At 43.3% G+C, this 13,937-nt stretch overlaps 1 protein-coding gene across 4 annotated transcripts in view; it reads left to right on the forward strand.

Annotated features, from left to right (window-relative positions):
* Nucleotides 1-11,697, forward strand: part of dgkh (diacylglycerol kinase, eta) — a 49,285-nt gene extending 37,588 nt beyond the window's left edge. For 2 of the 4 annotated variants that reach the window (XM_034562150.1, XM_034562149.1), the window contains exons 16-29: nt 1,669-1,803; nt 1,917-2,034; nt 2,234-2,344; nt 2,691-2,787; nt 3,887-3,994; nt 5,231-5,344; nt 5,445-5,579; nt 5,721-5,881; nt 6,013-6,118; nt 6,284-6,376; nt 6,467-6,586; nt 6,796-6,901; nt 8,281-8,411; nt 10,110-11,697. In XM_034562150.1, coding sequence (XP_034418041.1) covers nt 1,669-1,803; nt 1,917-2,034; nt 2,234-2,344; nt 2,691-2,787; nt 3,887-3,994; nt 5,231-5,344; nt 5,445-5,579; nt 5,721-5,881; nt 6,013-6,118; nt 6,284-6,376; nt 6,467-6,586; nt 6,796-6,901; nt 8,281-8,411; nt 10,110-10,196 — 1,622 coding nt within the window. In that variant the 3' untranslated portion in view covers nt 10,197-11,697. Of the gene's footprint in view, nt 1-1,668; nt 1,804-1,916; nt 2,035-2,233; nt 2,345-2,690; nt 2,788-3,886; nt 3,995-5,230; nt 5,345-5,444; nt 5,580-5,720; nt 5,882-6,012; nt 6,119-6,283; nt 6,377-6,466; nt 6,587-6,795; nt 6,902-8,280; nt 9,154-10,109 lie in introns of those variants that run through there. The other 2 variants (XM_034562151.1, XM_034562148.1) reach the window with 2 other exon arrangements.
* Nucleotides 11,698-13,937: the final 2,240 nt, after the last annotated feature.

Consider the following 13,937-nt stretch of genomic DNA (forward strand, 5'->3'; position numbering starts at 1 on the left):
TTTAAGGCCTATTTTAAGAAGATAACTGATGTGTTAAAAAACTCTACTGAGAGAGAGAAACATTGCTATTCCCATCATTTAGGTAAAAAGTTATATAGCACAGCATTGCTCCTCCTAATTGTCGACTTTTAAGATTATTCTACTTTGTGAAGTGAATTGGTGCAATAGGAGATCACACAGGATTTAAATGCCGCCCCCTTGTGTATATTGCACCACAGAGGACCAGACACGGAGCTAATGAAAAAAAAAAAAAAAAAACTGCTGCTGCTGACGCAAATCATGTTTCCTGTCATAAATAAACTCAAGGATTAGGGCTAAAAGCGCACAGAGAAAACCCTGCTCTCCTTTCATATTCCATCTCTTGCACAGGGCCAAGCTGTTTATCTCTCTATCTTCAATAGCAGCAACATAGGACTTCTTTAATAATAAAAATAATAATAATGAGCGATTTAACCTGTCGAAACTGCGGCGGGGGGGACAACCATGAAGCCTGTTTATATGTATCTGAACCTTGTATGTGGATGCACACGCATGTGAATGTCTATTGTGCCTGTGTGTGTGTGTGTGTGTGTGTGTGTGTGTGTGTGTGTGTTTGCGTGTGTGTGTGTGTTTGCGTGAGTGTGTGTGTGTGCGTGCGTTTGCGACGGCCACAGGATGTGTTATTGTCTTCGGGGCAGAAGTTCTTCCTGTTTATCATAAGGCCGCTTCCTTCCACACATTTTCCAGCCGTTGGAAGACGAGGAGCTATCATTCAAAGACCCTCTGCTTTGTATCCTCTCTGTTTCCTCCTCTCGCCTCCTTACTCCTTCCTGACCTGGACACAAATAAAAAATTTAAAAAACAATCAGAAGGGATTGTTAAATCCGTGTTTCAGTAAATCTCGGTCCAATTGTGCACGTGTTTGTTGCCCCGTGGAGGATTCTCGTGTAGGGGGGGGGGGGGCAGCGAGGATGCTCTGTGGCAAACACGCGATGCTCGGAGGTTGTTGGCGTGCACTCACACGGAAAAACAGCTGAAAGCTACGAAGAAGAGAGCCACTGCCTAACTAAGCACGCACATTTCTAAACGAGACAAAAATTATACCTATTAAATATAAAATCAAATGTTTCTTTTGGGGTGTTTTCTTACTTATTATTGGCTTTCAAATCCAGCTTGGTACATGGACAGCAGCAACAATAAAAATGTATCTCTTCAGAGTTAAAGCATCATCTTCACAATGATAATCGCACTTAAAACTCATAATAATCCTGTTAACTTTGCAGTGTTTTTCCTCACTTCAAGAACACAGGTTTTTTTTCTCTAAAAGGACGTTACTTAATACATATTTGCTTTTATTCAGTCCTGGCCTTTATTCCGAATGTTAGAATAAAAGTACTAATATACAGTATGTGTACTGTAATGAATATGAATACAATGTTTCGATATCGACTGAGCATTGAGTATCAACCTAATTATATGGAATGTTTACTTTTCTTAATATTTGTTTGTTTTCTTCCCAATATGTCTCCCGTACCCACTCACAGCAGCTGGGGCGGGTTTTGTTGTGCCCCCTGGTGGGATGAGAGGGGTGGCATCACATACACAAAAATAAGAGATGTCACACATTGATACGAGTGATCGGAGAAACACATTGATACGAGTGATCGGAACCTTTCTTTCTGTCTCCAGCTGCCAAGAGTCCCTGTTCTCCCACGGAGAGGAGGGTGAGCCGCAGCACCCAGTCCTACAGCTCCTTCACCATCACCCCCTTCACCACCAGCAAGGAGAACCTGCCCGTGCTCAACACACGCATCATCTGCCCCGGTAAGCATGCAGATCTCTGTTTGCGTCCCCTCCCCTGACCTTCACGAAACACACAAGGACAGGGGGTCACTTCAGATGTCCGTGTGTGTGTGTGTGTGTGTGTGTGTGTGCAGGCTTGCGGGCAGGTCTGGCTGCCTCCATCGCTGGCAGCTCCATCATTAGCAAGATGCTGCTGGCTAACATCGACCCCTTCGGTGCCACGCCGTTCATCGACCCCGACCTCGACTCCCTGTAAGCGGCGTTTCTCGTTGCGTGTCTCCTCCCATCTTCGTCACTGTTTAGAACGTCCGTCCTTGTCTCTCTCTCTCCGACAACTCGTGTGTAAATCCACATCCGTCATTCTGTCCTTGGTATATTTGTGAGTGAGCTTACACCTTACTGACTGTTTATCTTCTTGTGTGTGGCTGTTTTGTTGTTTTTCTCCACCCAGAGAGGGCTACATGGAGAAGTGTGTGATGAACAACTACTTCGGCATTGGCCTGGACGCCAAGATCTCCTTGGAGTTCAACAACAAGCGAGAGGAGCACCCGGAGAAGTGCAGGTGAGACGCCCGGGCATCTCTCAGCCAATCAGGCAACATCCATCCCATCAATTAATCACAAAGGTTCTTCATTGCCTACATTTGTGTTCACACAGCTTTACTTGTGATTAAAGTGTATTCTGCCTTGTGTACTCCATTTATTGTGATTAGTCAAGCTGATATTGCTTGTTTTCTTGTATTACAATCCCCGTAATCCCATGTTCATGCCCACTGCTCATGCTTATAATGCAGAAATAATTGTGAAAAAGCCCTTTCTCGTGTCTTGGCTTCTTCCATCTGTCCGGTGTAAAAAGCCTTTTGTTTTTCACCACACTGTCAGTCTCACCCTCTGCTGCCTCCCACGCAGGAGTCGCACCAAGAACATGATGTGGTATGGTGTTCTGGGCACGAAGGAGCTTCTGCAGAGAACGTACAAGAACCTGGAGCAGAAGGTCCAGCTCGAGGTGAGAAAGGGAGGAACGGTTGGAGGACACAGTTGTGCCGCATGTACAAAGCAGGCGGCATCCTGCACGCTTTCCTGTGAAACTAGTAATCTGTAGTCCCACCAGTCTGCACCCAGTGGGGAGTGAATTAGATGAAGATGTTCCTCGCCACTTCTCGAGAGTCTCTCCTGAGCTGCTACTTAATCTCCTTCGTGTGTTGCTGCAGTGTTGCGGATGTAAGGGGAGGCATGATGTCGCAACTGCACACCTTATTTCTCACCTCAAATTTATTCTGCGACTGATTTGGAGCGTTCGGGGGAGACAACGTGTCCAGAACAGCTGCCGACTGACACGCTTCTCCAGTCGGAAATGTACAAGAGAAAAAGAAGAAGAAAAACACTCGCGGCCCAGTGAATTGAGTGTTGATCTGGTCGGGTGCAGGAGAGTCACGAAGTGATGTCCTCCCAATATAAGGTTGAAATAGTCTGCTGAGACAAAATAATTCAATTGTATTAAATATGGCATCCTGCTTCAACATTTGGGTATTCAGGATTAGTATCAGGTTTTCTTAAATACCCATTTATACTACAGAAATTTGATTATGTTCAATGAGAAATTGTCTTTCTTTTACGGCTTTATGGCTTTTGCTGTGAAATTGGAGTTAAAGTGAAAAAAGGCTAGTATCACAATATTATGTTTTGTGATTCTTAAAAACAGTATTAATGGATAGTTTGCATGCATGTATTTGTGACAGACAGTGGTTCACTTTGTGTTGTGATGCTGGACCATGAGACATGCACATGTGGATCCCACTGTTCTGAGTGCATAACAAAAGCAAACTTTTTTTTACTCTGATTTAATGTGAATGGTGTCGTGTTTTGTCTGCTTTTAAAATCTAGAAAACAACACAATATATCTCCTTGCTTCGAGTATTGCAACACGTGCATTGAATGGAGACCCCTGTGACATGATACATATCATATTGCCAGATGCTTGCCAATGCATTAGTTCCGATGTTCATGAAACCTGCAGACTCCCCCGACTCTCTCCTGTGGACACACACAGCTTCCCCGCTACCCTTCACTTACTGGTCCGCTCGGTTATTATCTGTCTTCCCCAGTGCGACGGCCAGTACATCCCCCTGCCCAGCCTTCAGGGGATCGCAGTGTTAAACATTCCGAGCTACGCAGGCGGGACCAACTTCTGGGGCGGCACCAAGGAGGATGATGTGAGTACACTTCCAGTACACTCGAGGAGCCCTCGTCAGGCGACTTAAGACCACCTTTAGGGAGGAAAAGGGGAGTTTTTTTATTGGGGTTTTTTTCCACCTCTAACCAACGTTCCCCTCTTGATTTCTCTGTTGTTAATTATGGCAAGACTGCCTGGATCCTGGTTTAGCATGACCCCGATGGCCTGGAGGTGCAGGGGAGGGGACACTTAGAGAGATATGTGTGCTTCTTTGTTTAAGGCCCAGAGTACAAGGGATTAGAGGCCGTTTGCACACACACACACACACACAGACACACACCAATACATTACAGCTTCACGATCAAACAAAGAGTGAGTTTATATGAAATGAAAGTAGAGTTAAAATACACATACATTAGCAGGACACTTTGTTGAATGGGGTTTGGTTTCCATCTAGTGACTCGGACCACACATGACATCACGCTATTTGATCGTTTAATCTCAGCGAAATGTATCCAATGAATTTTCTTTCTTTCTTTTTTTTTGCTGAGCCTCTCTCTGTGTTCTCGGGCAGATGCTGACTCGTCGTTGCTTTGACCTTTTCATGGGCAGTTTGCAGGCAGAGATCAATAGCAGACTTGTCGGGAGTCTCTCCTTTCAGAAACAATTAATTTTCTGAGCTGACGAGGCAACCGGTCTCCTTTGAGGTGGCTATATACTGTATATAGGAAGGACAACAATATGGGCTTAAAATTACATTTAAGGATAAAGATGTTTCTATCGTTGTCAACAAATGTCATGAAAAGAACAATCAATTTGTCCCGCTATAGATTATTCCTTTGTGCCATAAACTACGGATGAGAAAACAATTTAATTGTAATAATTCTAATCAATATTTGTGGTGTTCATTGGACATTAATTCTACATTAATATTGGGCCAGTCAGTCAGAGAAAAGTCCATTTCTAACTCATCAAGATTCCGATAAAAAGCATAACTTCAGCTCAGATTTATTAATATATATGCTGTAACACTTTCTATAACGCGTTATGATTTACTTAGCACTGTATAAGCACTGATACATAATTCATAATGCATCAATACAAATATTTTATAATGACTTATAAGGTCAGGTATCATAGTTCTTCATAAATCCTATCGTTTATATTAAATTAGTGCGTTTATGAAGTGCTGTTGCATTTTTTTTAAACACACATTGACAGTAAGAACAAAAGAGGTATTTCTTTGGTTGCCTGATGTCATCGCTGTGCCGTGCAGATCTTCTGTGCCCCGTCGTTCGACGATAAGATCCTGGAAGTCGTGGCGGTGTTTGGGAGCATGCAGATGGCTGTGTCCAGGGTCATCAAGCTGCAACACCACCGCATTGCACAGGTGAGAAGGCACATTAAAACAAACTGCATGAAAGGAAAACACACACATATTGGGTATGTGATGTGTGTGTGTGTGTTTGTCCCTCTCTGCCTGAAATCAGTGTCGGACCGTGAAGATTACTATCCTGGGGGATGAGGGAGTTCCCATTCAGGTGGACGGCGAGGCCTGGATCCAGCCGCCCGGAGTCATCAAGATCCAGCACAAGAACCGAGCTCAGATGCTCACCAGAGACCGGGTGAGACAGAGGGCAGGGAGTTGGGCTCCGGAAGGTTTAAAATAAAAGGAGTGAGGGGGTTGGGATCTGAGTAGATGGACAGAGCTTTGCGAGTATTGCTTCACACGATATGCGCTCATCCTTCCGGTTTCCCTCCTGCAGGCGTTTGAGAACACGCTGAAGTCGTGGGAGGACAAGTTGAAGTATGACAAGCCTCCTTTGCGGCCTCACCTCTACCCGCAGCAGTCCGTGGATCTGGCTACGGAGGAGGAGGCCGCCATGGTACAGATGTGCGCCCGAGCTGCAGAGGAGCTCATCACGAGGTAAACGTGCACTCCCGTGACTATCGGGTCTCGCTCTAGAAGGCCACGCGGGCTTTACAGATGTGTTAAAATCAGCATTTATTCATCTATTTTATTATAAATGGTGCCCACCGACATGTGCTCTGTCACAGGATATGCGAGGCTGCGAAGACCAATGGGCTTTTGGAGCAGGAGCTGGCTCATGCTGTTAACGCCTCGTCTCACGCCATCAACAAAACACACCCCAAGTTCCCGGAGGTAAGCGATCGACACCAATCGCACAGCTCCAGGGCGAGCATCGGGACGTCGCTGTGTGTTGGTCAAGTTTAAACCCACGTTTTAATGAACCTGTGAGTGCACAGCTTTGATTGAAATATTTCAAAACATTAACATATTTCTCTGTGTTTGTTGTCCCGTTTTCAGAGTCTGACCAGAAACACAGCGATAGAGGTGGCCAGCACCGTCAAGGCTCTGTACAACGAGACCGAGTCTCTGCTGTTGGGTCGAGTCTCTCTGGTGAGTTCACTTTTACTCCACATCAAAGGATAATTCTGGTATAGTACACATTGCGGTCTTATTTTAATTTATTTGTGTGCCGCCTTGCAGCAACTGGACCCCCCAGAGGAGGATCAGCTGTCCAGTGCTCTGCAGAGTGTGGATCTGGAACTGAGCAAACTGGGAGAGATCCCCTGGCTCTACCACATACTGCAGCCCAACGATGAGGAGGTGAGCAGCCTCAGCTAAACACACACACACACACACACACACATAAAGACGTGTGTAACATTGCCACCATTGTGTTTTACTCCTGCACACCATCACTGAAAGCCCTCTGCACGCATGTACTGTGTGTCTTCTGTGTAACGTGGCTCCACGTGACGGGAGAGCTGAGTAGCTAAATGAAAGGCTATAGGTTGACTGTGCTTATGTACCAGGACCACTCTCTGGGTTACGGCAAGAGGAACAGTCGCAGCAGCATGTTTCGCATAGTGCCCAAGTTCAAGAAGGAGAAGGCCGCCAAGAAGACGAGCCCTCAGTCAGGTAGGGCTGTGCCCCCTTTTCCCTCACTAGCGAACAGGCCGGACCGACAGGCTGCTTAAAGGATGGGGAGACAGTCAGAGTCCGCCTCGTCCGCCATGGGGATCTCTGTGGGCCTCGTTACGCCACTGTAAAGGACGGTATCAGAGAGCGCCAATACAGTCCACACAAGAAGCGTATTTTAAATTTGTCAATCAATGTGTGAGTTTAGAGTGAAGAATGCAAGTTTTTCTGTGTCCCACACTTTAATTAAACACTTATAGATTAGTAAATACGTCCTCTAGCGGAGAGCAGGACGATCAGCTGGAGGTGCTGCCGTCCTGTGTCATCAGTGTTGTATGACCACTGTGTTTACACTCACACACACTTCACGTTAAAGATGCACACACACACACACACACACACACTCAACAAACTCGGGTTCTTCCAACAAGTCCACGCGTAAAGGTCTCGCTTCGTTATAAACCGCTGGTAGAAACATGCATAGTGGGTGTGTGTCTGAGGTGTTACATCCCACAGTCTCACCTCCAACCATCAACTCGCACCCCACCCCCACCCCCACCCTCCCCCAGCCCCTCCATTCATGCTCTCATCTAGCCGTCGACGTGGTTTCAGAAGGCGCAAAGTCAGGAGAAGAACAAAGCTGCAAACAGGGGGGTGTGGGGGCGTGGGGAGGCTGCAGGGTTCAAATATCTCACGGGAAATCTAATCTTTTTTCTTGCGCATTAAAGTCAATATCTGATTTACAGATGATCAAATCTGACTGTGCGTAGCTGCGCACTAGCTGGGTAGATGTTCTGATGCACAATAGGACCAATAAGAGCTGGTCAACAGACAGATGGGGTTAAAGAGTGTCGGCCCTTCCTCTGGTTCTTGATTAGTTGGGCTGTGTTTCCGCCTCCCTTTACTTCCTACCTTTTTCCGTGTGTTCTGGTATTGGTCGATGATATGCATGCCCCCCCCCCCCCTCCCCCCTTCCCCAGTCTTCCAGGAACGGCATCGGCCGCCGCCTTGTTCTGACCAACCTTTGGCCTTTGTCAAACTCCTTCCGCCAGCTGCCGCCACTGCTCTCCCTCTTCCCTTCCTCTCTGGTGCTCTCCCTCCATCTTTATTCCATCTTCCCCCTCCAGTGATTGATTCATTACAAAGTTGTGCCCATTTGTGAGGGTTGTGTTTGCAAATATCATATTCCTGAGAGTGCACGAATGGGACAGGCGGTTGAGTGAAGTGCGGGAGTGAGAGCTTTTGGTGTGTGGCAGTGTGTGTGTGTGTGTGTGTGTGTGTGTGTATACCTGTGAGGCGCCCTGAGCCCCTCTCTGCTCTGCCCCGTGTGTGTGTGTGTGTGTGTGTGTGTCGGTGTGTGTGTGTGTGCGTGTGTGTAGTGGAAAGATGGGGCACAGAGGAGGTGGGCGTCTGGCTGGAACAGCTGAGTCTGGGGGAGTACAGAGACACCTTCATCCGACACGACATCAGAGGCTCTGAGCTGCTGCACCTGGAGAGAAGGGACCTGAAGGTACACACACACACACACACATGCACACGCACACACCTCGATCCCTCAGTGAATCTGTGTGAACCGTCTCGTCCAACCCACAATCAACTCTTTCTCTCTTGTCTCCTGGCCTTCCTCTGCTCTTTATCCTGTTAGATGTCTCCCTGCTCTGCATCGCTCTGCTTGGCTTCTTTACTGTCTGATCGTTGCTTTGTGAAAGAGTCTTCGCTGTAACCCGCTAACACTGTGTGTCTCCTGAAGAGGGGGAAGCCTCCATGGTTGGGAGGGGAGGGGTCAAACTGGGCTGGTTGTCGAGGGGTCAAAAGTGCAAAGTCAGCCAGTTTAGTTGTGATATTATATATATATATGTATGAATGTGTAAAAAGTCCCGAGAGGAGAATGAAATGAGTCGGTGTCATTTGGTTTTACCCGAATATACAAACATGCACAGCTCACAAAATTCCCACGTGTTCACTTGAGTTCGTTCTTAATGTCGGACGGCCGCTCGATGCCCGAGTGTGCGCCACCGTTGACGTGGAAACGATGCGCGTACAAAAGAAAAGAAATGATGGGAGACATAAAAAAAACAAGCTCCTCTTTCATCTGTGAGGAAATACATCCAAGACTAGATTGCCAGAGTGAAAGCACCTGGTATGGATCACAAAGTATACGAAGTAGAACTTTTTTTACTCGGTCTTTAAAGAACTGTGACCAAAACTGGGCCTTTTGCAGTTGAACTGGTTAGTGCATTTAATTGTGCTGAATTAAAAAGACATCATTTATATATATTCCTTTAGTTATAGTAAGTCAACAGAGGTGTTAGTTATAACTTTGTTTAATTGTTTATCCAGAGCTATAAATAAAGGTTATTTTCATTATTGACTCATCTGTCCATATATATATATATAAAAGTATAATTTAATGATTCATTGACTTTTATATATATATGGACAGATTAGTCAATAATGAAAATAACCTTTATTTATAGCTCTGGATAAACAATTAAACAAAGTTGTAACACCTCTGTTGACTTACTGTAACTAAAGGAATATATATATAAATGATGTCTTTTTAATTCAGCACAATTAAATGTGCTGAGGTCACCAGGTTGGTAATCCAGACTTTGGTACGACGGGCGCAGGTTAGCGGTGCCGTGTGCACAACTGTCTTGTGATATTTAATTGTTGGAGGCACACCCACTAAAACATTGTGTTTTTTTATGTTTTTAATGTGTTTGTTTCACTGCTGACCACAGAACAACATACAGGGTCATTCAGTTGTGTGATTCCCACAGATGCTCTCATGAACATCAGCATCGACCCTTTCAGAGGATTATTAACAACAACATGTTCTATTCGAGTGTCGCAGCGTGTCGAGACAAAGCCCATACAAATACGTCCTTTTATCATTTACAAGTCAAAAAAATTGCATTTGGTGACAAAACGCTGTAATAAAGTATTAATTTAAATCTTTGGCCGGATGATGGTGCTCGATGAAAAAGGTGATGTGACTATTGAAGTTATTACAGTTCATCTTGATGTCCTGCCCGTCATTTCACTCATAACCAAAGAGGAAAAAGTCAATACGCCGGGCCTCATGCACCCCTGGAGTAAAGGATCCATCTGTTGAGATAATTCAGTGTTTTTCATACTTGACTTAGAACATAAATGCGTATGTGTGTTTTTAATGTGCTGGGCTTCCTTGTCCCCCCCCCCCCAGGATCTGGGGATATCGAAAGTGGGTCATATGAAGAGAATTCTCCAGGGAACTAAAGACCTGGCCAAGGCCTCTATGGTGGACCTCTAACCCGGGAAGCCCCCCTCCCCCATCGGTGGAAGAGTGTGCAGCACCGTAGGCAGCGAAAGTATTCGAGGAGAGCTGGATTCTTTTTTTTTGTGTGTGTGTTTTTTTTGTATCCCTCTGCTGAGAACGCCTTTGGGATGTTGTTCGCAAGACAACATCGGTGTGTTTGTTTGTGCTTCGGTGCCAAAATGACCGTCGAGAAAAAAGCGGATTGAAATGCAAACGGACTTCATGGATCTTCACACACACAAGAAAGAAAAAAAGAAAAGCCATTTCTAAGTTAATAACCATTCATAGCGGACAATCAGGTATGCAACTAACCGTACGGTTGGCAGTCGACTTGTTGTTTGAGTTGTGATAACAATAGTAGCAAAAACCAGGACTTCCATGAGCGAGGGATTGAGCTCCACTTGGCGTCCCAGAGCTGCGGATGCATCGACGCGGCCTTTCGGGGGTTCAGCAGCACATCTGAAGATGAAGGTGTGACATCACAGTGCCGCCGGTGGTCTGGAAGGTCGGATAAACAGTGGGATACTGTCGCATGCCGTGCTTGCTCGTCTTTACATATGTTGAATTGCATGATAAGTGTCTTGATTCTATTTTTCTTTTTTTTCTTTTTTTTTCTGTGCAAAATAACACTTGAACAAGTTTTACATGACTTAAGTATTACGATGCCATTTGTTACTACTGAAAGCATCCTTTTTGATCTAAATCCAACTTCTTCTTCTTTTTTCCAAGCTTTAATTTATTTTGTTTGCATGATAACGATGTGTCAAAGATTTGTGTCGAGTGCCATATTTTCAGTCTTTTAGTGTAAAATGTGCTTTATTGGTAGAAGTCATAAGAATTTTTTTCTTTTCTTCTTCTTCTTCTTCTTCTTCTTCTTCTTCTTCTTATTTTAAAGCTGTTGATGAGGTGTGAATATTTGGAATTAATATTTGTAAGTGGACACGTTCTCTGTGGATGTGAAATCAGTACCAAAGTGAATGTCTAAGAAAACATTGATGACTTTGTTCAGGTCGCGCCTCTTAAATTAAATAGGCCAGTAGGTCTTAGTTCTTAATTCCATTTAAGGTTGGAGGAGATGGACATTGGCACGAAGCCAACCGCATCACCCATAGGGTGGCAGAGTTTTTTTTATTTTTTAAGGAAACACTTAAAAGGCACTTTCTACTTCTTGCTTCATGCAAGTGCAAATACTCATATCATTACATAGAAGTAACGGTTCACCTCAACTTTTTAACTTTTGGCAATTTAACGCAGTATTTAACACTAATGAGAATAGCAGTTAGATATCGTTTTTTAATATGTAACAGAGCAGTTGATCTGCGGCCTGCATAGCATCGTTCAAGTGCAGCTTTATTATTTTACTTTAGTTTTTTCTTCTTTAAATTACAAAGTGAGACATTGATAGAACACTACTTTTACCTTGTTAGTTTCTATTAAGACTGGTGGCATTACAGGGTATATTTCTATATGTGATGCTAAGTTTGTATATACATATATGCACTGTATATATATATATATATATATATATATATATATATATATATATATATATATATATATATATATATACACCGGTGTATGCAAACCATGTTTGTGTTGTAGTCTAACGCATTTGTAGATTGCTGACATGGCATGCATTGTCAACAGCTTACACATTTGATTGTGTATATTACACCATAACAATTGTGTGTTGTTGATTTCTGTTCTAATCTCTTGTACATGATAAGGCTGTTGTCTTCTAATGATGGTGCAATATTTTATCTCTTGTTTTGATACTGTCTCTGCAGCTTTCTAGCATGATGTTTATCAGTGGTGGGGGGGGGACAAACAAACAAAAAAGCGTTGAAAGAAAGCGTTTTGTACATGTACTCTTCCCCTGAGGTTTAGGGGATTAGATTTTAACAGTTAAGCCCCGTAGACAGAGTGCTTTCTTTCTTATGGACTCCAAATTTCTTCCAGCGGTTCGGTAGTTTGTAGTTTTGCTCCTCTGTGCTTCCAGGATGATACACTAGAGTAGGACTGTGTCAGCGGATGAGGAGAATGGGCAGACACGACTGTTGTGTTTACACCTAATATGTATCACAATGTATTTGTGCACATTGTACCCTTTTATCAGCAATTGTATACTTACGATTGCCAACTAATTGTATCATGCCATTTCAACTCTGATAACTTCCCCCTTTTTGGAGAGCAATGTGTTGCTTTGTGTGTCAGGTTTAATTCTGCCTGTTCACCTTTTTAAGAGGAATAACTCTAAAATAGTTTTTACTAAATTCCATTTACTGAATATCGAGTGCTACGTTTTAACACGTGCACACATTTTCATCTGTCATCATCTATCAACGCATCCTAAATAATAATAGAATGTGAGTGAGTCAGGGGCTGAATCGGCATGTGCTGTCTCTAGTATTCCACCAGAGGGCGGTGTCTCCCCTCCACGGTCCCTGACTCGCGCTGTCGAACAGCTCATTCTGGCTGTTGCTCATGCCGACAATCGTTCAGGCTTCTGTGTTCAGTGTGCCGCCGCGTTGCAGAAATCAATAAGCCTATCAATCAAATTCAAGACACAATATATGTTTTTTTTGTTTTGCTAATACTTAATAATAACCATCATTAATAAAGGGTCAATATGTAGTTAATTGAACTGTAGTTAATAGTCAAACAATGAAATTACGTATTAATAATGTTGACAAATTATTTGTTTTGCTATGTATTGCATCATTTGCTGATAAGAGATGATAACAATTACATTGTGATTACACTATTAACAGTTTATTGTTGTACACGTTGTCGAATTTTAGATACTGTATTATGAATTTGTTAAAAACATCTATACACCTTACATTGATAGACCGACCAGAAACCAATTAATAAACATTAACAAAGTATACAAACTATCTGTCTAAATAATATCTATAGATGCTTTACAAGTTATTTATTAGCCATTTAACAAAGTATTATAATCATCGACCATCGAATATAAAGTTAAAAGGTGTTCATTTAATATATAAAATGTTATGCACCAATAAACAGTTTTAATATTATTAATTAGTCAACATTATAAATAACCATTTCATTGTTTGTCAATAGTAATATCATTATTGTTTAAATAACGATACATTTATTTATTAATGATGATTGTTATTGAGTGTGACCATGTCTTTTTTTTCATTAAGTAGATCAGATTAATTGTTATCTATTTAATGACCGCTGGCCTTCTAATAGCCATAATCTCTGGATTTAGGTCTAGTCCAAGTTGAAGCCTTTCTGTTAATATGTGCTTTAAATGGGGCGCTATACTAACTGCTGCACGCTGTTTTTGTTCAGTAGGTTTTTGTTTTATGAAACCTCCATCATGCAGTCACCAAACTGAATCCACTAATACTGTTGCTGGTCCTGAGCTGTGTGTCTGTTCGTGTTTCCATTATCTGTGCATCCAAAGTGTCTGCCGGGGTCTCTCGGGCCCCAGACTCCAGGCGAGAGAATGCTCGACCTTTCCACACAGAATGGAAGTAGCCACCTTTCTCCCTCGCTGTGTTTTCCAGTGGTCTGTAAATAATGCTGCACACTGCCTGGTCTCCCAACAAAAAAAAAACGAAACCCATGCAAGGAACCCTAAAAGATGGAATGACATGATAGCCTCTGACGTGCGGGTTCCTGAAGTGATGGGAGAAAAGTGAGTTTCATTTGTTTACATTATGTTTACAATGGCACAGTTTTCATTTTTAAGACAAT

The sequence above is a fragment of the Cyclopterus lumpus genome, chromosome 21 (genome assembly GCF_009769545.1).
Source record: "Cyclopterus lumpus isolate fCycLum1 chromosome 21, fCycLum1.pri, whole genome shotgun sequence".
NCBI classification, from domain to species: domain Eukaryota; kingdom Metazoa; phylum Chordata; class Actinopteri; order Perciformes; family Cyclopteridae; genus Cyclopterus; species Cyclopterus lumpus.